Raw genomic sequence first — 24,550 nt, forward strand, 5'->3', positions numbered from 1 at the left:
CCAAAAGCAGGATCTGCAGAAGGGTGAAGTCACCGTCATACACCGAATGAACAGATGTGTGTAGGACAAGGAACTTCCTTTTTCCAAGGTGACTTGGAGATGAATTGACCCTCAAGTGGATATGAGAGCAATGCACATTCATGTCAAAGAGAAGATGCTCTTTTATTAAAGGGGAATAGATTGTGTGTCTGGCATTGTGGCACAGCCATTTAAACTGTTGCTTATGATACCAGCCTCCCATGTGGGAGCACCAGTTTGAGTTCTGTTCTGATTCTGATCCAGCTTTCTGCTGATGTGCCTAGGAAGGCAGCTGAAGGTAGCCCAAGTGTCTGGGCCTCTGCTAGCCATGTGGGAGACCAGGATGGAGTGCCAGGCTCCTGGCTGTGGCCTGGCCAATCTTGGTGTTGCAGCCATTTGGGGAGTGACAAACGGAATAGAATTCTCAATCTCCCTTTCTCTCTCTCTCTCTCTCTCTCTCTCTCTCTCTGTTGCTCTGCTTTTCAAATAAATAAATCGCAAAAAAGACAGAGAAATGAATCAGCTTAATATATAACATCCTAAATGATATATGTATGGTTCTCAGGGTCCATACAGATCCAGCACTTATAAAAGCTAAATAAGCCCAATATTTTAATTTGCTTATTTTGGCATTAATTCTGTACTTTTCTTTTTCCTTTTTTTTTTTTTTTTTGACAAGCAGAGTTAGACAGTGAGAGAAAGAGAGACAGACAGACAGAGAGAGAGTTATAGACAGTGAGAGAGAGAGACAGAGAGAAAGGTCTTCTTCCATTTGTTCACTCCCCTAATGGCTGCCACGGCCAGCGCTGCACCGATCCGAAGCCAGGAGCCAGGTGCTTCCTCCCGGTCTCCCATGTGGGTGCAGGGCCCAAGCACCTGGGCCATCCTCCACTGCACTCCCTGGCCACAGCAGAGAGCTGGACTGGAAGAGGGGCAACCGGGACTAGTACCCGGCACCCCAACCAGGACTAGAACCCCGGGGTGCCGGCGCCACAGGCGGAGGATTAGCCAATTGAGCCACGGTGCCGGCCAACTCTGTATTTTTCAGTGTCACTTTCTGGGGTGGACATGGTGCACAGCAGTCCCCTGAGGGCAAACTTTGTGACACAGAGGTTATGCTATCACTTGGGATTCCCAGATCTCATTTTAGAGTCCCTGGGATGAAACCCCGTCTCTGCTTCCCATCCCTCTCCATGCTAGTGTGCAACCTGGGAAGCAGCTGTTGACAGCTCAAGTGCTTGAGTTCTTGCTATCCATGTGGGAGACCCCGATGAAGTTCCAGGCTCCTGTCTTTGGCCTGGCCCAGCCCTGGCTATTGGAACCATTTATGGCGTGACCCAGCAAATAGAGGATTTCTCTATCTCCATCTCCTTCTTTCTCTGTCATTCTACCTACCTTTCAAATAAATAAAGTTTAAATGAAAGATGCCACATGGAACGCCTACATTCCACACTGGAATGCCTGCTTTGGAGTCCTGGTGATTCCAGTTTCCTGCTAAAGCACACCATGTAAAACAGTCGTGATAGCTCAGTGATTGGGGCTTGATCACCCTTGTGGCAGAGCTGGATGGAGTCCTGGTCTCCTGGCTTCAGTCTGGCCCAGCCCTTACTGTTGCAGATACTTGGGGAATTAATCAGTGGTTGAATGATCTCTCTCTCTACCTGTCTGTCTCTATCTCTGCTTGCCTTTCATATTAAAAAAGAAAATAAATAAATTTTAAAAACATTTTCCATAAAAACTGGGTCTTTGGGCTGATAGGCTAGATTTGTGTTTTTTCTTGGGATTGGCTGATAAATGCAAATTTGTGATCAATTTGTTATAAAAATCAAATTAAAATTCTCATTTAGGTGTGAAACATACAAAGGAGGAATATGCTCTATAGCTGACAGTAAAGTGCTAAAAGAGACAACCCGGCCTGAGATTTTCTATTTGCCCCTCTCTGAAATATGCCTCCCTTGATTCCTGGTTGCCCTTTGCCCCTGGGCTGAAATCATACTGGAGATAAGACATGTGCTTGGAGTTTACTACTCTAAAAATCCACAGATCATGAAGCCAATATTTAACCCAATGACAACACCTCATGCCAAAGAAGCCACAACACTGGCTTACTTTTATTATCTTAAGGTACTTTCCTTTTGTTTAATTTGGGGCCAAAGATTTCATGTTGATTCCATCTAGATCTCTCACAAAGGTATGCTTTATTCATAAGGGAGACCACATCAGTGAGAACAGATGGGTCTTTGGTAACTTGACAGACTTCAGTAAAGATAAGGAGAAAGGAAGAAGAGACAGCCATACAGGTCCTGGCTGTTTCTAACAGTGTTCTGTTTCCAACTGTGCATCAAGAGATGTTTTATGCCTTCATGTCATGAACCACAGGCCTCATCCTAAACTCTGGGGGGCCTGAGAGGAAGTTAAAAAATTTTTTTTCTAGATTTTAGAACTATAATTAAAATGTAAATACTGTATTATTTCACAATATCTCAAGCATGACCTGGTTAACTATCTTGTAATAAAACATAACGTATATGCTTAAAACATATATTCATATTTAAGTGGAACAAGTAAATGCTAGTCAGAAGTCTGTTTAGATTAGGTTTTATTGACAAATGAGTTGTGCCAAACCAAGAAAAATCTTTTAGTATAAAGAGATTATTAGATTTGGAATGACTAACAGGCATTATGGATTTATATTTGTGTATTTCTCTGAACCATTCAAAAATTTATTTATTTAAAAGATTTATTTATTTATTTGAAAGGCAGAGTTAGAGAGAGAGTCAGACAGATAGACATACAGACATACCTTCCATCTGCTGGTGCACTCCCCAAACGGCCACAAAGACTCGAGTTGGGCCAGGCGGAAGCCAGAAGCCAGCAGCTTCTTCTGGGTCTCCCATGTGGGTGCAGGGGCCTAAGCACTTATGCCACCTTCCACCACTTTCCCAGACCATTAGCAGGAAGCCAGAGCAGAAGTGGAGCAGTTGGGACTCTAACAGGTACCCATAAGAGATGCTGGTGCTGCAGGCCATGGCTTAACCTGCTACACCACAGCCTAGCTCCTCAAGAATCTATTTATATATTCAGTCCTCGCTAACTTTATTGGTTACTTTATCCCATACATTACTGCTCTAAAACATACTCTTTTCACGCTTACAATGTTACTTCTAACCATTATACTCCTGGTGACTTTGTGATTTTATTGTTTCTTGTTATGATAAGCTTTTTAAGGCTCAGTTTCCCTTTTCAGAACATTTCTCTCAGCATTGTTTCTGGTGCTTAATGCTTGTATCAAAAAACAAGTTTCCTCTGACTGCAAGCAAGAGGAGCAAACCCTGAATTAAACAGAGGAGGCTTTTTTTTTTTTTTTTTTTTTTTTGACAGGCAGAGTGGAGAGTGAGAGAGAGAGACAGAGAGAAAGGTCTTCCTTTTTGCCGTTGGTTCACCCTCCAATGGCTGCTGTGGCTGGCATGCTGCAGCCAGCGCACGGTGCTGATCCGAAGCCAGGAGCCAGGTACTTCTCCTGGTCTCCCATGGGGTGCAGGGCCCAAGCACTTGGGCCATCCTCCACTGCACTCCTGGGCCACAGCAGAGAGCTGGCCTGGAAGAGGGGCAACCGGGACAGAATCCGGCACCCCGACCGGGACTAGAACCTGGTGTGCCGGTGCCACTAGGAGGAGGATTAGCCTAGTGAGCCACGGCGTGGCTGCAGAAGAGGTTTTATTGGGAGTACATGGATTCAAAAGGACAACTGGAGATGAATGAGAAAAATTTTTAGATTGAAGTAAAATAGTTATTTATTTATTTTTAAAAATTTATTTGGAAGACACAGAGAGAGATGTTCCATCTGCTGGTTTACTCCCTAAACGCTGGCAAGAGCTGGGTTTTAACCTGGATGAATTCAGGACACTGGAGCTCAATCCAGGTCTCTCACATGGGTGACAGGGACCCAAATACTTTGAGCTATCACCTGCTGATGCCCAGGGTGTGCATTAGCAGGATCTGGAATCACTAATGAAGATGGGACTAGAACCTAGACACGCAGATATGGGACACAGGTATCCTAAGTGGTGCCAAATACCTGATCTTGAGCGATGGATGGTTTGTCAAGATTTCTCACCTCTGCCTTTTAAAATTCTGAGTCACTCTGCTGAAGATTAGGTCCAAGTGAGACTTAGTGGCTAAATGTGGCTCATGTGTCACCCATCCACACCCCCTCTCCATCCTGTCCCCCTGCCAAGCTCTCGGCTGGCAGACAGCCTGACTTGTGGGCTAAAACACTCATTGAACCTGAGCAAAAGGTGAGGGAACCACTGAGAGTGGGGGATGGGGGAAGGAGGAGATTGCTTTTATAGGAAGAATGCAAACTGATTTTGAAGGGAAACAACCCAAGAGATGTCTTCTATGGATTTTAAAGTATTTTCAGAATATTATTTCAAATATTACTCTTAATTACTGGCTTTGAAAGGATATTCAAAATTCCAATTTTTAGGTCAGCCTCATCCAAAACATACTTCTTCTTCAAGCACAGATTGGCAGATAGGTTGTGTTCCTCTAGACTCTTCTCAACACTCCATAGCTTTCTGGAGTGCAAAAGCCAGAGGTATTTGCTATGAGACTTTATTTTATTCTGTGTTGCTATAATTAATAAGTTATTTCAAAGTGACTTTTTTAAAAAAAAACCTTAATTTTCTTATTATATTATTACTATTACTACTATTATTTATGTTATTTTCTTGAGAGGCAGAGAGACAGAAAAGTCCCATCTACAGGTTCACTCCCCAAACCCCTACAATGGCTTCTGGTTGATGCTAAAACCAGGAGCCAGGAACTCCATATGGGTAGCCAGGACCCAACCACCTGCTGTTTCCCAGGGTGTGCATTAGTAGGAAGCTAGAATCCAGGGTGGAGCTGGCACTTGAACCCAGGCTCTCTAATATGGATGCAGGCATTCCAAGTAGCATGTTAACCGCCATGACAAATGCCTGTATACCAAAGTGATCTTTAACAAGGAGTGACTCCTACCAAGGCAACATTGACAGAGGGATGCTCCATAGTGGAAATCACTTCATTAATAAGTAATGCAAGCATGTCACATGGAATCTACAGAGGAAACACAAGCATGTATAATACCGCTCAAGACAATTAAAAAAACAAGGAACATGGTCTTTCCTTCCTCATTTACTGCTTAAAAATTGCTAAGGGATATTATTACCCTCCTTAAGCCCCACATTTCTTTAAGTGGCTTTTCAAATTGCAAGCAGTTTTTCCAGGCAGGTGCTGCTGGGTGCATACGATCAATCTCAGCCTGAATTGTTGATAATAGATATTTCTTACCTGATACTCATACTCTGTGAAAGGCAACAGTTCAGAATCCAAAAAGGAGCTTGTGCTTCCATTATAGGTTAGCACAGGCTTGGCTTTTCCAGGCTGAGTGGCTATTTGTCTCCTGTACAATTCATAGTACAACACTTTCCCATTGGGCTCAAGTGGTCCTGTCCACCACAGGGAAATAATGGGCTGGAAGCCTCCTGGAGCCGTCTGCACCTCCAGATGTGGAGGCAGCTGCATGACAGGTGCAATCTCAGGGGTCTGCGTGGATGTCCAGTCACTTGATGCACAGCCCTGGGCAGTGCAGGCTTGAATGCGTACCTCATACCTTCAGGACACAAGGCAGAATTTACAGATCAGCACCAAAATTGATTTTCATGGGATGAATCTTTAAAAAGACAAAGCGTATTTTTTAAAGACATATATTTACATTTATTCTTATCTATAACTAACCCTTTTAAAGAATCATAACATCATATTTCCATGGAAGTTTTTAAGCATTTTAAATCCTCCTGGCTTTCTAAACCAAAAGGAAAAGATTCCTGTCTGTTTCAAAGGAGTGGGCATAATTCTTTCCCAAATAAGACTGCATAGCATAAACAAATGCCCACGCTTCTCTCCAGCATGAGAATTCTGGTCTCTGCAGAATTACTTCACACAGCAATGAGGAATGCACACCTTGGGTATCTGCATCACTCTGAGCAGTCCCGGACTCCTCTTACCTCTGCAGATAGGAATGTTCCCAGGTCAGGGAGAAACACCACGGAGTGAAGGTGTCAGCAGTAATAAATCCCTTCACCTGATACCTGACATCTTAAAACAGGTGCTCTTATGCCACACAAAGACCTTTAGGGGCCAAAGTTAACCCAGCTCCTCACTAGATTATCCATCATGGAGACACCTTATCACCATCCAGTTAAACTCAACCAATCAATTATGTGCTGCCTCATAGCTGGTCCCCGCCACTTGGGAAGGTCTATTTACATATCAGGGACTTTTCCTTTCCAACAAAAGGGACTTTTGTTAGGACTAAGTGCCTGTGGTGCCAATGACCACTTTTTTTCTTTGTTCTCAGTCTCTGCTGATTTTATGACATCCTAACTGTCCCTCAATCATCAAGCACCCTTTATCTTCCTTTCTCCTTCATTTCTTTTGGTTCCAGCCTTTTCTTGTTTTTTACCTTCCCTCCTTGCTCATCTAACCACTGTTGTTTTTTTCCTCTCACTGTTTTCTGTTTCACTTTTTGGCTTCTTGATCATAACTGTCTCTTCCTTTGTGACTTCTTTTGTGCCTTTTTTTCCCTCCTCTTTGCCCTCTCCTTGTTTGCCCACCTCCTCCTCGATGGCACCCTTAATTTATTGGTGAACTAATCCATAGCTGGCAGGGCAGTTCTGACTCATAAGCCATTCTGTAAAGTCAGTCTTGATTTTTCTGCATAGGGATGGCTCATTTTCTGGATTGATGGTAGTAGTTTTAAATCCTGGGTCAGATTACTTCTGCCACTTAGGACATTCCCAGGCTACTTCTTACCACTAATCAGCTAGGGGTGCCCAAAGGAAGACACAGAAATTGTTAATATTTTAATATTTAGTAAACATGAACAGGCTAGGAGAAAAAAAAAGAAACAAACTAAAAAACAACATGAGCCCCAACTGCATATAGAAATGATATCTTGTTTTGCATTATCAGTGTCACTTACTGCCTCAATCAGAGTTGATAATGTAGAGATCTTGGTGCACCCTTTAATATCACTGCTAAGTTTATCAAATGAATTGAACTGGTATTTTTTTTTTCTCCCTAGCCTGGGGAAAGTGCCTTTCTCATCTCTAGAAAATATTTTTATTTTCTAGAAATCTTCTTGAATAAGAGTTTCAAGGGGGATCAAATTGATATGATTTTTGAAACAGGTCAAGAAGAAACTAGTATAAAATGTAGCTCTGCAGCCAGAGTGGACTTTTTATGCCTTGAATTAGTGTAAGATAAAAGCCAGCTCACATAGCACGTGGATTAGCTATGGGTGATACCTGAGGAAGTTTTAATTACTGTTTAATATTTAATTCGACCCTAAATAACAGTAATGAGTAGATGCATAAGACCATAAATGTTTCATTTAAACAGCACTATATATCAGAGATAATTACAGGAAGGATCAAATCTACATATCAGTAGATAACAATAATCACTGGATTTTACCTGTGCTGCTTGGAAATCAACATTCTTTCAGCCTTTAATTTTTTAAGTGGCTCCGTTCATTTTACTAAATTTTAAGCATAAAACGTCTTTTATTACTCTTCTCTCTGCAGATGTAAGTTACTTAAAATGTGATGGGGAAAAATGCCAAGCCATTCTTTAAGCTAGGGGAACAGGGCTGAGGGTAAGATTCCTTTGTGTGGAAAGCAATTCACTTCCACACATGTTCCAGAGCCCAGATGGAACCTTGAAGAAAACATGAGCTAGCAACATGGCACCATGTGAGAAACCAGGAAAGCAGGGTTCAGGGAGTCCTGTGGGGGCCGAGGAGCCTCATTGTTCCTGGAAGAAGTGCTGGGTTGACAAGAGGGACTCTTCCCTCTCAGACACATTTTGTTTCAGTCCAATCAAGTCTGGCTGATAATAGCTCTCATTGATTGGCATACTTTTTGTACTTTAAATTAGTACTTCATTTGCTTACAGCTTGGGTCAGATTGACCCTACTGGGCTTCTCAGAACTATCCAAGGGCTGCAGGTTTTCAAGAAAAAACAGATTTAGGGAACTGACACCAGCTCTGCACTAATTGTCCCAATACTGCAATGAGCCAATGTTTCTGAAACACTGACTCTGCAAACATTGCTTACAGGATTCTTTTTTTTTTTTCCTTTTTTTAAACTTTTATTTAATGAATATAAATTTCCAAAGTACAGCTTATGGATTACAATGGCTTCCCTCCCATAACGTCCCTCCCACCCACAACCCTCCCCTTTCCCACTCCCTCTCCCCTTCCATTCACATCAAGATTCATTTTTGATTCTCTTTATATACTCTGTAGAGATTATGCAAGCAGCCACTATGGATGGGTAAGTGGCTGGAGGTTGGGGATATCATGCATCTTATGTTTACAGTCATCAGTAGAACTGATAGAGGGTTTACCCAGTAGCAAGGACAGTAACTTGCTTTCAGAACAACACCCAGACAGCTACCTACCTGTGAAATGGCTTCAGTTGCTTTACTACAAATGACTGTGCACCAAAAGAATTATGAGTTGTGTTTATGTGCACAGTTTTTGTTTCTCTTTCAAACAGCTCCCGGATGAACAGGGTATAGTTGACGATATCACCATTTGCCCTAATGGGAGGGTCCCAATTCACTAAGATCTCCTGAGGTCCCCTTGCCTGCAGTTTTGGACGTTCCATCCCAGAGGGTGCTGAGGGGCTAGTTCGATCTTTGACAAGCGAACTCAAGATCCCTCCTTGGCCGTTGTTGGCAGTCACTGTGTAGCCATACTCCACACCTGGAGTGAGAGTAAAATCATGATAGCGAGTCTCTAGGCCACTATATACAAGGGTTCCATCCCGCCTAAGTTCGTAACTTCTGATCTGGCCATTGGGGCTTCTTGGAGGTTTCCAGGTGATTTCTATCGATTCTGAGCCTGTGACTTGCAATGTTGGGGGATCCATGTCCTCTGGTGGGGCCTCCATGGTCCTGGCAGAGTTTGGCTCACTTGCTGTGCAACCTCCATTGGTGCAGGCTACAAGAGAGAAATTGTATTGAGTATAAGGCTGCAGGTGGGAAACCAGTAGGGATAGGCCTTGCCCAGCAAGGTACTCCCTCCCATCACATCTAAGCAAGTATTCAGTGACCTTTCCATTCTGAATTGATGGTGGTGACCAAGATGCATTTATCTGACTGGCACTGATGGTCCAAAGAATTGGAGGGCTGACTCCTGAAGGGGCAGCCTCCAGAGTTGTGATGTTGCTGGGTTCGCTGGTGCAGCAGCCTCCGCTCGTGCAAGCGAGGACTGCATAACTGTAGGTAGAAAAAGGAAGCAGGTCTTCATCAGTGTAATTCAATGTCACGGCATCAAAGCTGAAAGGATGCAGCACAGCATTCCTTTGAAGCCTGTAGGACTGCAGGATACCATTCGAGTGCTCTGGAGGAGTCCAGGAAATCAGTAGTTTTGGGGGGCTCACAGATATGTAGGAGATCTCAGGTGGAGAGAGTCCTTCTGGGGGTGCTTGCAACGTCCTTACTGCACTCCAGGAGCTACAGGTATGCCCTGCTGAATTCCAAGTGCAGATCTTGTACTCACACTGTATCCATGGCTGCAAACCTGTGTCCTCATAGAGAAACGGACTCCTTTCAGTATTATATTCTGTGAAAACAATTTTCTCATCGGCCTGGATTGTCTGATTCCCCCAAGCTTTCTCCTTGAAGCATCTGCGAATCACTTCATAGCGAATTATGTTTCCATTTGGGTTAACAGGCTTGGACCAGCGCAGCACCACGCTGGTGGATGCCACAGCCTGCACCGTAGGAGCCAACTGGGCATCTGGAGCAGCTTGCTGGGTCCACAGAGGCTGGGGCACTGAGTGTGCACAGCCTGCACTGGTGCACGCCTCCAGGGTTAGTGTGTAGAGCGTGAAAGGAGCCAGGCGGCGGAAAAGAAACTGGAGATTCAAGCCCGAGTACTCCAGCAGACCATCACTGAAGATGCTGTATGTCTGGAGGAAGAATAGAAGAGAGGGAACAGTTCATGGCACACGATGCCTTGGTGTGGCTTTAGTCCATTTTGAACCTCTCACCCCATGCCCTGCCCCTGTTCCCTATCTTGATGTCCCTAACTGAGAAGAAGTATTTGATACTAATTTTGAGACTGCTGTCTTTTCCATCTTGCATAGGGTCCCAGGAAGAGGAACAATGTTTTTCTTTGCCTTTCAAAAAAAAAAAAATGGTTGGACACTATATGAAAGTATTTATCTAAAAACTCAGGGCTTTTGAATCTGATTCTTTGACTTAAATAGTACTCATGAGTTTTCCTCTACTTTGATTTTGTTGAAGCAGAGAATTAAATTCAAACCTGCTACCTTATGGGTCCTTCATGCTTCTGATTTCATCCTGACTAGTGTGAACAGGATCTATCTACACTGTCTATCTTCTCTGGCCTTTTCTGGGGAATGGAATTTAATGCTGAATCATTTGTTGTTACGGGTTGCTGAGGCTGACAATGTGTGTGGATATACATTACATGTATAGATAACATATATACATACATGTATATAGGAGGGAGCCCCAGGAGTTTATGGGAAGGACACATTAACTTTTGATTCCAGTTTTCCATGAACATTTTGAAACATCCTTGTATATCCACATATATAAACTTCAAGGACTAACAGATGGAAAATATACTTCTCTTGCATCCTATAGAAGAATTGATTGCTGCTTTGTTGCGAAGTATTTTTTTGCTCTGGGGACAACCACCAAACATCCCTTATACAGATGTAGAGTAAGTTCCATCTCTGTATTATTCATTGCTTTTTTGGAAAGACAGGACACAACTTAATTTGGATGAAGATGATTTGGAGCTCTGGTTTCCCCCGCTTTTCCCTCTCACAGCATCCGGGAGACAGGACACACGCCTGTGGATGACTCCCTGCCGTGGCTCCTCTCAGAAGACAGGCACACTGCAGAATCCCTTGGAAACACATCTAGCACAGAACGTTCCCTATGTGGGAGGCTCCTCGGGAAGCTTAACTTAGACTGGATTGTTAATATATTGTAATATTATTTAGGATTAAATATCCCAGACTTCTAGAAATTGATTTATATTAGATTACTGTAGTTTGGTGTGCTTTTCTTAGAGGGGTTCCTGGGGAGGTGTGAGGGGTATATTTTCTGAAGGGAGGTTATACCACATAATCAATTTGTAAGCATCTGTGACTCCTGGCACCCCTTGCTGCCCCTCATATTCACTTGACAGATCTAAATAGCATTAAAGTCAGCTCTCCCTCTACACCCAGGCTCTGAATTGGTTTGGAGGAAAAAAAAAAAAAAACACACTCAAACAGGCTGACTGGTCTCTTTTTAAATTTCTTCTTACTGTAGTTTTTAAATAGGCGATTGCCAATTTGTAATCCTATTCTATTCTCCCATGTGTTTGCTCTCTCGTTTTCCAAGGTGATTATTTTCTATCTTCTCCTTTCCCCACTAATTGCCAACACCCTCTTCCCTCCCTCACAGTGGGATGTTGACATAACCACCGATTTCATGGAGAAACAGAAGCTGGTGGAAATGAATGTTTTCATATTATATATTATTACCACTATTTTCATGTGAATCTGGACTTACACTATTTTCCTTTCTTCCTTTCCCTACAGATGAGGCATCTCTGCCTGTATTAAAGCCCTGTACCATTCCCTTCCTCCCTCCTAAAGACTTCCTGTCCATAATTATTGCCCCTGCCCTCTGCATCACTGATTCATCTCCTTTTACTGCTTATTTCCCTTTGTTTCTAAAAGTATTCTCATATCCTTCATTGATCTATTAAAGTTATTTATATTTTTGTTTGAGAAGCAGTAAGAGAAATAGAGCTCTCATTTGCTGGTTCACTCCCCAAATGCCTGGAATGGCTGGACTGACCCAAAGCCAGGAGTTGGGGACTCAAAGCAGGTCTTCCAGGTGGGTAGAAGGAACCCACTACACAAGCTTTTGTTGCCTCTCAGGGTGCACAATAGCAGGAAGCTGGAATCAGGAGCTGGAGGTGGTGCGGAACCCAGGCATTCTAAGGTGGGACCTGCCGTTTTCAACTGCAAGTCCAGACACCTGGCCTTTTCATTGATTTTTAAATAAAACTGCTGGATACACCACAGTCCTCTAGCTGCTGCCCCATTTCTCTGCTTTGGCTTCCCTGTAAGCTGCTTCAATGAGTTGCCATCCATGTTCTCTCACTTGGCATTCTCTCCTCAAGCCATCCCGCCCACCATTCTATCACCCGATCCTTTTGTCTAGATCACAGTGATCTCTTTCCCAAATCCAGGTCACTGCCTTATTTATCCCAGCAGCACTGGGCATATTTTCTTTTCACTTTTGGGATACTCCGCCCTCCCCCCCCCCCCCCCGCCCCTTTTCCTTCTCCGTCACTTGCCTCTTTCCATCTCCCTTGCTTGTTCTCTTCTTCCTCTTGACCTCCAAGTTCCAGTCTGTCCCAGGGCTTGGCTACAGTTTCTCCATGACTGATGTCTTCCAGCCAGGTGGGTATAAATACCATCTATCTCACAATGATTCCCAATAGGTATCTCAGTGATAGCCTCTTGCAGGCCATCCAACTGCCTATTTGATCCATCAAACCTGTTCATCCTCCAACCTTTTTTTCCTAGTTAATGGCTCAAGGCCACATTCCACAAGTCATCTTGACATGTTCCTTTTCTTTCATATTTCTAAATACATCTCCAATTCACCCCTATTTCTCAGCTTCCCAATTGCCACTCCCATGTGAGCCATCATCAATTCTACCCTGAATTCTTCAGTGGCTTCCAAATTCTATTTGTCTCTTTCTAGACCATTTTCCATACAGCAGTCAAAATAATTTTTTTAAAAACATTTGATCATGTAATTCGTTTGCTTAAAGACTTCACTAATTTTTCATTGCCCTTGGAACAAATTCCAAACTCTGGCGCTGCCCTCAAGGTTGGGCACAACCTGCCTTCGACTGGTCTCTTCTAGTGCCAGCTTTCTCTCCCCTGCTGTGCATCATCCACACTAGCTTTCTTCCCTTTCCTTGAGTACATCAAGTTCATTCCTGGCTTCAGGCCTTGCACTTGATGTTCACTTTGTCTGGAACATTTTGTTCTCATATCTTGACATGACTAACTCTGTCTTGTCATTCAGGGCTCAGCTCAAATGTCAACTCAATTCAAATGATTATCCATTCTAAAATAGCCTGAGCAGGCATAATTACATTATTCTATTTAATTTTCTTTATAGCATTCACCACTCTCTGAAATGTCCTTGTTTATTTACAAGCTTATCATTTGCCCCACCATTCATATACTCCCACACACTTATTCATACACACATAAGGTCTGTGACAGAAGAGACCTTGCCTGTCTTGTTCACTTGAATAGGTGCATGGAACTTAGTAGAAGCTCAATAAATATTTGGTGAGATGTAAATGAAGGTATGAGGAGTCAATATTCCTCTTGTCAATCATACTAGGAAGAAGCAGACGCTGAGATGGGACAAAACACAAGGAGGAGCGTTGGTGGATGTGAGCGGAGGGGCTCTTTTCCCAGATCAGGGCTCTAGGGCTGTGATTTGATATTTTAAAAATTTAAATTACTGATTTGAAAAGCAGAGAGACAGAACGAGACAGACAGAAAGACAGGTCTTCCTTCTTGTCTCTCCTCAAATGTCCAGGAGCTAGGAACTCAATCCAGGTCATCCATGTGGATGGCAAGGACCACCCACCCAAGTCATCACCAGTTGCCTTCCAAGGTATTAGTAGGGAGCTGGTATTGAAAGTGAAGCCTGAACTCAAATCTAGGCTCTTCTATATGAGATGCAGGTTTGGATTTCAAGGTCATGGATCCTAAGGTGCAAGTCTCTTGCCCCAGGGTTGGGGCATTCTGGCCTCTGGCACAGGGAGGCAGCCTGGTGGACAGAGCTTGCCTCCACTTCTCCAGGCAGGGTGGCAGGCAGCCCACATAAGGGTAGATGTGGGCTTGTGAAGTCTGGTTACCGTAAGCACTGCCATGCCTCTCACAGGTCGTTCAGGGAAAGGCTTAGCAAAAGGAGTAGTTTAGGCTTAACTGTGCTGATTGGGATTAACATGGGAGTCTTTGCCATCTTAATAAGGACTGAGAGAGGGGCAGGAAGGGACTACAGCAGCTGCAGGTTGGAGATTCTGCAGTCCCAGAGGGAGACCACGGGGAAGGTCTAAAGAGTGGCCCAAGGCCAGAAGAGGCTGGGGCTGAGGCACAGCAGAGACTGACAGGTGAGTTTCCACACCTCAGTTGAATGTCAGAAAGGGAGTGCAGAGCTAGCTTTCCTGCAAGTGATGGTTCAAAGCATCAGATGTGGGCGACAAATGGAGATGCAACTTCCTTTGTACTCACAGGCTGATGAAGCCTGGGATATAGGTGTGACACTGAGAAGACTCTTCCTCATGGCCACCTAAGGGGGTGGGGCAGTTAGCAGACGTGTTGTCTTTCTTAGAGAGCTCTGTTCAAAGGGCCAACCATGCAAGGATTATGCAGATAACTGAGGAGGATGATTGAGGAGCCAGTAAGAACACAGACATTTAAAGTTCAGTGCTGGTCTGAATTTCTGCCTTCAAATCCCAACCTGATCATTTACAATGTGAGCTTGGGCTGTTATTTAGCCTTTACATGCTTCAATAGGGCTGATGGGAGGTTTGCATGAGATAATCCATGGAGAGCATTCAGCCCAGTGTTGGATTCATAGGAAGCAAAGCACACACACATCCAAGATAGTTTTGTTCTGATCTATGATTAAGAGCCTGGAGGGGCCATCAGAGAGAATTAAACGGGCTGTGAAGGGAGTTTTCCCACAGTGACCTGATGGCATGTCAGGACTCATCTATTTATCGGAAGAACACCAAACATGATTTAATGTGCATGGTAGACATTACCTTAATCACCCCATTGGTTCTCATAGGCTCTGACCACTGTAGTAGCAATGCCCGGCCGTTCTCTTTCTGTTCTACTGTCAAGTTGCTCAGTCCACTTGGCGAAGACTCTAGGGTTTGAATCAGAGTCCAGGGGCTTGAAACTTCTCCTGCGCTGTTGGCGGCCACAATACCGATGTAGTATGTTGTGAATGGTTCTAACCCAAACAGGTGGGCTTGATGGCTTGTTCCCTGTAAGAAAGTTGACAGATTAGGTTTCTTTTAGGAACTGACAATAATTACTAGGGGGTTGTTCTCTAAACTGCATAGCCAAAAGTACTTCAGTACCATAAATTCTATAGCAGAGTCTCACGTGTTTATTTTCTTGTTGACATCTGATTATAAGCTTTGACATATATATTGTACGATTTCAGACACCTAGAAATTGGATCAGATAGGATCCTTGCCTTCTCAGAATTGTAACCCATGGGATGTGATATATGAACCTGAAACATTATTCTTGAAGTCAGCTCGTGGTGAAAGCAGGTGGTACAAATTTGCATGTCAGAGACTGGGATAACTGCTTACAAGTGTATCTTAAGGGTTTGGAGATTTAACCTGAACCACCCTAATTCTCTAATCCCCAATATTATTTATTATGAGTAACACTCTCTCCATTTGCCCAATTTCCTAGTGTGTATTTATACCTTACAAAGTCAACAAAACAAACACAAGAAAACAGTAACAAGTCAATTGAACTACACATGTACAAATATGCTTACAAAAGTCTATTATTAATATAAATATAAAATATTCTCATTTATTGAAAGTACTGTAAGTTAAACCATGAAATGTACCTGGTGCAATTGTTACATAGCTCTGATTATTTAATCATTATTTAAAAGAAAATAAAAAGGAGTAGCAGAATTTTTTTTTTCTGCTTGGAGAGCATCATTGAACATATTTTACATAACTAAACTGGAGCTAAGAATCCTGTTGTTTTGAAAGGCTCTAGGGCACTGTTATCTCATCTGGAGTGGATGGATGTGTCTGTTCAACATAGAAGTATGTCTGGAAATGGGGTAGCAGTGTGCGTTTAGGTAAATGCATGAGAGCGCACACACACACACCATTGTGTATCATCACCATTGGACGCAAATAATCATGAGGAAATTTTGACTGAGCTCATAGAATATTTACACGTAATGATGTTGTCTACCTGTGATAGAGTCTCCCATTGTCTTCTTTTCTTGGTGAAAAAAGGAGGAAAAATGTGTGGTTGGGAGGAAGGAGGAAGATATTTATAAAGAACAACAAAGTGATATATAAAGAAATTTGCCATCATTTGGGGCTATCCAAACATCATATAAAATATATAAAATCTAAAACAAGGGGCAAAAATCAAACTGAACTATTTTCAAGTAAACTGGTTAAACAAAACCCACAACACTGTAGAAATAATTTTCAGCACTATCTTCTCTTATTCTTGGTGATAAATTTCAACCGTGTTAATGTTCCCTATTATGTGTTAAACATAGGAGGAGAAAATACAATTTTCTTTATGAATCAAAGACTTGTAAAGTCCATTTTCCTATTTCAGTAAGTTCCATTATGCTATTACATGCTAACCTCTTGAAATCTTTTAATATTTAAACATTTGCTAAGCGACCAGACTCTGAAACAAATTTTACAGAAATACTAATTTCTCTTTTTTAAAATATTAAAAGTTGGATCATAAATATTTAAAAACTTATTTCTGCACAACATTGGATTGGTCTTTTAGATAAATACAGCACAGAAATAGAATGACCATAATGAATATTAAATCTGAAGATGCCACAAGTTCCGATTACAAACATTCTTTTCTGATAAATGATTCCTTTTCTTTGGAAATAAGGCAAACATGGGCAAGATTAATAATGCAAAAAAGAATCATTCTTTGTTCGGAATATTCAGTAATAGATGCCCAAAATGCATACACTCCAAAGCAAATAGTAATCACCTCTAACCGATTATATATTTAAAAAAAGGTAGGCTATTGGGGGACATTTAGAGATGGCTTTTGTCATAAGAAACACGAAAAACATGTGGACTATAAAGCAAAAACATATGTATATTGTCAATGGCAGCACCTGCTCAATTACAGTTTATTTCAGAGCTGAGAATTCCATTCAGCCCCTAGATGGCAATGCTATCAAACGCTTTTGGTAACATGAGTACTTAATGATTAACAACCAGCATTCTGTCATCCAACACACTCCAGGCAACCATTAAAAAAATAACAAAACTGATTTCATTATAGATTCTTTTAATAAACATTTATGGCTCAGCTCCTTGAAAGCAAGAGTATTCAAAATGTGCGGGCTGAAAACCTCCACTGCAGAACGTGGAAACATGACCTGGTGGTCCCAAGTGGAAGTTCCTGCGTGTATGGCACAAGAAAGGGTTAGAGGTATGTTTCTGCAAAGGGTGCTGTTTTACTTAATCTGGTCTGTGTTTATATGTTTTTAAAGAATGGAAATAACCACATAGTGGGATGCAAGGAATTTCTTTATCATAGTATTGCACTGAGGTAAAGTTTTCATATTACATCAATTTGTTATTTCTGAAAAGCTACCAAAAAATCACATGTACACATATACATACACACCCCTTAAATAGAATTCATTAATAACTTTGCTTTTTGTCAACGATTAGTAAAGGCCATATGCAAAAAAGGTGAAGAAAATGTAAAAATTGCACAACAGTCCTTACCAATTAATTCAGCGACATTTTAGGAAATAGTCTACATTATTGTCTCCTGAATAGATTTCTAACACCAAAGTTCCTTATTTTGGAATCCTTCTGCAAGATCTGGACACAGTTTACTCTTTGGACTGGGTTGCATCTTGTTCATTTATTCAGTTATTTGCTATTTTCTTTAAACATGGAGTATCTGCTTGAGCACTGCAGATCTTATGTGCTTCATATTCAGTTTCTTCCTTTGGACATACAGCTTTCTGTCCCACTGACTAGGGAAAGTGATCATGGAAACCATTTTTCTCCCTTTCTCTCAGGTGCCTCCTCTCTCCTCCTTTACTTCCTTCCTCTTTGGCCCTGCCTACCACTCTCTCTTTCCCTCACTCCCTTTTTGCTATGGAGATTATCTTAATTCAACTCTGTTACTTCTTTGTCTTTATCATCATTATTTTCATATTGCTTTCCTTTGCTCTTCCAATATCCTGAATCTTTTTATCCCGGTTTCTGGGCTATCAACATGAACTTGCTTCCATTTTTGTCTCTGTCCATTGTATGTCCATGTCCATCTCCTATTCAGATTTTTTAATTCTAGAAGTACATTAGTTCTTTTTTGGTTAAGAAGAAATACTTTAATAGGGATAATCTAGTCCCTGCAATTTAAAACTTCCAATGAGATTTAGCCATATATATATATATATATATATATATATATGCGTGAGGATCAGAGGCTGGATACAAATCAGTGCATCATTTTCAGAGACAAAAAGCAAGAATCTCTGGAACAATCTGCTAGTTGAGGATCTACTGGCAATTTAAACTACATTTTCACTCTCTATTCCTAGGGACACATGAAACTACCTGGAGTCTTCAGCTGTCTGACAATTTTACACCATTTTCTCTGATTATTTTTGATGACTTGAAGTGCCCCAAAGGTGGCCATGGGGTCAATAGGTTTATGTAGGTTGAAAATGATCAAAAATTAGCATTGATCTGTAGCTGTCAATAAAAGACTGGTGGGGATACTCCCTGCACAAATGTTTAAACTGCATAAAGCTACCTAACTTAGTCATCTTTGAGTCTATTGATCTGATGATCCAGCAGTTTCCAGAGCTTTCCCTTTGGTCTTTGTGGTGCATTTTCACTAAACCCACTTAGGAATCTTTTCAATTGGCTCCCAGGAATAAACTAAAACAGGGAAGTGTAGGCACAATGTTTTCATCAACAGGATGTTGTGTGTGCTTCTTACATACTGGAAAGGGTTAATCTTCCTGGTCACCATCAACCTCACTCCAAGCCAATTGGATTTCTCTTGCTCTTTTGCCTTTCATTTACTATTCTGCCTATTCTGGGCTCCTCACTCTAAATTGGATGAGTTTTGGATTATAAATCCTTACCAGGTGGTAAGGTTTCTTTTGCATCCTTACTTATCATGAATGTCAAGGCCTAGAGAGTAAGGGACGTCAAAAGTTTGCTTTTTTTTTTAAAGATTTATTTATTTATTTGAAAGTCAGAGTTACACAGAGAGAGGAGAGGCAGAGAGAGAGAGAGAGGTCTTCCATCCAATGGTTCATTCCCCAATTGGATGTAATGGTCAGAGCTGAGCTGATCCAAAGCCAGGAGCCAGGAGCTTCTTCCAGGTCTCCTACGCAGGTGCAGGGGCCCAAGGACTTGGGCCATCTTCTACTGCTTTCCCAGGCCATAGCGGAGAGCTGGATTGGAAGTGGAGCAGCTGGGACTAGAACTGGTGCCCATATGGGATGCCGGCGCTTCAGGCCAGGGTGTTAACCCACTGTGCCACAGTGCTGGCCCCAAGTTTGTCCTTTTTTGCACAGAGAGAGTTTCAGAGGAATGTAAATATATCAACTTCTGAATTCTTTAGTTGAACCATTCAGATACTTTATCATTTTATACAAGGGTTCTTCAAAAAATTCATGGAAAATGTGTAGTATGAAAAAATTATGTATAAATTGCAAAACTTCATGAATTGAAATTTTAATTCTCCTTTCCATGATTTTTTTGGAAGTACTCACATTTTACCTTGTCATAATAATAAAAGAAAGGAATGGTCATAGATAACAGCACAATTTTTCTAGCTCAGGTTATAAATAAAGCATAACAAGTAGTTTAAGTTCTCATTTACCATTTTCTAAAACCAATAGTTTTGGAAGGAGTGCATCTAGCCAACTGGATGACTTTTACAGACTGAAATGCCAACAATTCAACACAAAATATTTTTCTAGATTTCTGAAAGCCAGATAATTTGAAGCATGAGTTCTGCAGGGCCAATTCTCCTTTCCATTTATAAAGTTAATTTTTGAGTTCCTTAAAGATTAATCAAGATATTTATGTCTAGTACTGATTTTGCAACAATCAAATCAGTCCTGATTTGATTTAGTCTCTTCAGAAATTACCTCTTTGCTACCCACTAGCCAAATATCAAACTTGAACACTTATCCACAGCAAAAAAGCATGAGAAAGCCTGAAAATATTAACACTGTAAGAACATTTTCAGGGATTTCACTTGCAGACTTCTCTACCCACATATTTCCAAGCGGCTAAAACAAAGACGTTTATCAACAGCACACACGTAGAGACATAGAGGCAGAGTTGCTCTGTAATCAGAGATTCACAGTCCAGTAAAGGTAGAACAGAATATCCTTCAGGTTCATGGCCCATTGTTTTATATGCTTCAAAAATGTGTATTTCCTAGGTGGCAGCACTAAGTGATGTGACAGGGCTGCCCAAACAGTTAGTGGAAACATTCAGCATTGTAGGTCTACAGTTCTGCCCAATTCTTTAAACATTTCTGAGCACCTTGTTCATAAGAGACTTTGTAAAGTTGCAGTGGGGACACACAATAGGTAACACAGGCTCTTGACTCCGAAAAGTTTATAATCTAATAGCACAGATCAATTATGGGTGTCGATATACACAATTCAATGTGTGGCAGTACTACAGCTGAGTGCCAGGGACATACTGAGGGGCTTTGAATATTTCTAATTTGGAATGGAGGAGGTGAGGATTTGGGGGGGATTTAATGGAGAGGAGGCATTTGATCTAAGCCAGCTTGAAGGATGTAGAATTTGAGTAGATGAACATAGGTGCGGGATTGGCAGAAAGAACAGAAGGAAGAAACTGCAGGGTATGCTTGAGAAAAAGCTGGTGGTTTAATGTACCTGCAGTGTGGTACATTAGGTGTAGGGGAACAGTGGAATGAAGGCAGGGAAGGGTAAGATTTTGTGTTGGGGTTGAGGAGGACTGTAAATGTCATGCCAAAGTTTTGGGATGGTATTTGTTAGAAAACAATAGTTAACATCAGGCAAAAAGTTTTAAGAACTAATTGTATTCAAAGAGCTCTACAATGCCATTTGAAGGAATAATGGAGGAACTTTGGAATTTTGCCCTATTGTGTTGTAGATCATGGTCAGTGACCAATGGAATAATAAATCCACGAAGAATTAATTAATTCACTCATTGAATTACTATTTAGCCAATAAGTATAGATTACCATTTGCACAAGGTAATAGGAGAGTATGTTGTTAGGAATCAAATTTTTTAAAAAAATCTTTAGTGAATATTTTATGTATTTCAAAGTTTGTAATTATTTTTTAGACATTAGTGCTTTTGTTTTGCTCTCGGTTGAGCAGGTGATTATAATCACTGAACTGAATTAAAACCAATTATAGCACCCTCTGTCCTGACCTACCACCAGAACCACATTTATCTGAACTGTGTTGTTCCTGATTGTGGGGACATGTTTATGTGGAGCCATCCACACCCTTGCCCTAGTCTCTTGTACAGATCAATAGCTACAAGACAGCTGGAAAAGGTTAAGGATACCACTGATGACTGAGAGACAGAATGAGACTGACTCAAAGATGCATACGTGTGTGAAAACATACTTATCTCTGGGTTGTAACGAATGTCATAGAACTTAATTTGAATGATTTCAAGAAAGTATAAATGCATAACCCCTCTTCAGAGAATGATGATGTATGTAATTATAATTGATTAGTCAGAGCCATTCATTGTAACAATTGTAAATTTCTGACTTAAAATGTTCTGCTTGGGGTATTCACATGTGCACTTTATGCCTATACTTGAACAAATGCACTCAGAAAAGAAGAATGATATGTGAAAAGGAGAAGTGTTTTTTTTTTTTTTTTCCTCTCATTGGAGGACACCATTCATTTGTAGTGAGGGGCAAATGTAAAAGGAAGAGTCCATTCACAGACATTTTCTTAAAAGACAAATTGGCTGTATCAATTCAATCTATAAAGCAAAGCTAGAGTTCTTGCAAAATGAACGATGAGACCTCAGTTACCATAAAAACATTGGGGGGAAGAAAGAATGGCTTTGAAATGGCTCATTTTTCAATGGAGAAGAGGAAAAAAATTAAATTTGTGGTAATTAAATTTTAAAGTGGCAAATCAGTCACACTAAATATTAAAAAGCAGCACTTCTGATCTATCAAAATTAAAAATGTGCATACTCTGTGACCCAGCAATTCCACTCTGATAATGTATTTTATAGAAATACAGTGAAACAGTACTAAAATACATGTAAAGGAAGTTCATCCCAGCCATAGTGTTGTGGTTGCTCAATACATGATTAAACATAGATTTATTCGGGGCTTTCTATATATGAGATACCCTCTGAAGCTCTGAGGAAACAGTGGAAAGCAAGTGCAAAAAGAGCACTTCTCTATTCAGTTTTGTGTTACAATAAGGAGAAATGACAATACAGTTGTGTAAGCAAAGACAGAGACTTTTAGGAAGGGAATAAGTTGAATGATGCACTAATTGGTGTTGGGGTTTACATAGTGGGGAAGAGTGGGTGAGATTCTTGGTTTAACAAGGGGAGTAAGGAAGATCCTTGAGAAAGTTACACTTAGACAATTATGCAGAAGAAACCAATCACGTGAAGGATTTGGGTGTGGGGGGACTTGGGGGAAGAGCAAGAGCAGATGCTCTAAGGTAGGAACAATTTGGTATTTTGTTGACAGAAAGGAGCTAACATGACTGAGGCCCATGAGTGAGAGGGAAAGGGCATAAGGCAATGCCAAAATCATGGACAGGAGCCAGCTGGGCTAGATCTCACAGGCTAAGGGAAAGTACTGGAGTCTTATTCCAAACTCAATAGAAAATTATTAAAGGCCATTAAGTAGAGAGTAGTGTCACTTGGGTATTAAAGAGATCATTCTGGCTGTAAGTGAAGAATATATATAAGTGATTGTATTAATTTGCTCTGGCTGCTGTAACAAACACTACAGACTGGTGGCTTCAAATGCAGGTTACTTTTTTGCAGTTCCAGAGGGTGGAAGTTCAAGATCAAGGTGCCTTTAGGATTGGTTTTGAGCAAGACCTCTTTACCTGGCCTATAAAAAGTGACTTCTCATTGTGTCCCCACATGGCCTCCTCTCTGCCAACATAAAGAGAGAAAGATACATCTCAAGTGTCTCTACCTTTTCTTAGAGTGACCCTAGTCCTATTGGATCAGGGTTCCACTCTTAAGAACTTTCTAACCTCAATTATCTCTCCCTATCTCTAAATACAGTCACATTGGTGGTTAGGACTCGAACATATGAATCTTGGAGTACACAATTCAGTCCACAACAAGGGTAAAGAGAGGGAGCCAGATACATTAGTAGCATTTTTAAACTCTCCAGGGAGGAGTGATAGTGGCTAAGATTGTAATGGTGGGCCGGTGCCGTGGCTCACTAGGCTAATCCTCTGCCTGCAGCTCCGGCACTCCAGGTTCTAGTCCTGGTTGGGGTGCCGGATTCTGTCCCGGTTGCACCTCTTCCAGTCCAGCTCTCTGCTGTGGCCCGGGAAGGCAGTGCAGGATGGCCTAAATCCTCAGGCCCTGCACCCACATGGGAGACCAGAAGGAAGCACCTGGCTCCTGGCTTCGGATCGGCGCAGTGCACCGGCCGTGGCGACCATTCGGGGGGTGAACCAACAGAAGGAAGACCTTTGTCTCTCTCTCTCTGTCTAACTCTGCCTGTCAAAAAAAAAAAAAAAAAAAAAAAAAGATTGTAATGGTGGTAAGGATGGAACTAAGTGGATAGAATTATTATTTGGAAATTGACAGAATTATGATGGATGGAATGAAGAAGGTGGAGAAAAGAACAAGAATAAAGAGGACTCTCAAGTTTTAGCCTTGAGATGGAGGGAAGTAGTGGTACCATGCACTGAGATGTGGGAGCCTGAGAGAGGACACGATTGTTAACTTGGAGATGCCAAAGGACAAATCTATGAATCTATAGTTCTGAGTGGATACTGAATTAGTAATATACATTTGAAAATCATTGGACATGTCCCCTGAATACAGTCTCACATCTCTACTACATCTCAGACTTAACAACTCTCCATAAGATCTTCCTCTGTATTTATCTCTTTAAAGATTTATTTATTTGAAAGGCAAAGTCACAAAGCAAGAAGAGACAGAAGGAAATCTCATCCATTGGTTCACTCTACCAAATGGCTGCAATGGCTTGGACTGGACCAGGCCAAAGCCAGAAGCCAGGAACTCCAACAAGGCCTCTCACATGGGTGGCAGGGGCCAATCACTTGGACCATGATCTGTTGCTTTCTCAAGCACATTAACAGGGAGTTGAATTGGTAGCAGGGCAGCTAGGACTCAAATTGGCACTCTGATATGGAATTCTGGCATGGCAAGTGCTTTCACCAACTGCAATACAGACCCATTCCCTGCCACAAGATCTCTTGATGTTCCCTTTTGTGTAGTTTGTATTGAAGACTAGAGTGTACAGTGGATCTCTGAAGAAATAGTCTAAGAGAATTATAAAAGAGAGGGTAGCTTAAGCAGAGGAGAGGGCCCAAGACCAAACTCAGTGGCAGAAG

At 41.6% G+C, this 24,550-nt stretch overlaps 1 protein-coding gene across 1 annotated transcript in view; it reads right to left on the reverse strand.

Moving 5' to 3' along the window:
* USH2A (usherin) overlaps positions 1-24,550 on the reverse strand; it is an 870,853-nt gene that overhangs the window by 47,109 nt on the left and 799,194 nt on the right. Inside the window, exons 63-65 of the mRNA XM_089312189.1 lie at positions 14,970-15,197; positions 8,528-10,044; positions 5,353-5,674 (exon numbers count right to left, since the gene is read on the reverse strand). Of these exons, the coding sequence (XP_089168315.1) occupies positions 5,353-5,674; positions 8,528-10,044; positions 14,970-15,197 (2,067 nt within the window). The remainder of the gene's footprint in view (positions 1-5,352; positions 5,675-8,527; positions 10,045-14,969; positions 15,198-24,550) is intronic.

Source organism: Oryctolagus cuniculus, chromosome 13, assembly GCF_051225735.1.
Source record: "Oryctolagus cuniculus isolate XC-2025 breed Fujian yellow rabbit chromosome 13, ASM5122573v1, whole genome shotgun sequence".
NCBI lineage: Eukaryota > Metazoa > Chordata > Mammalia > Lagomorpha > Leporidae > Oryctolagus > Oryctolagus cuniculus.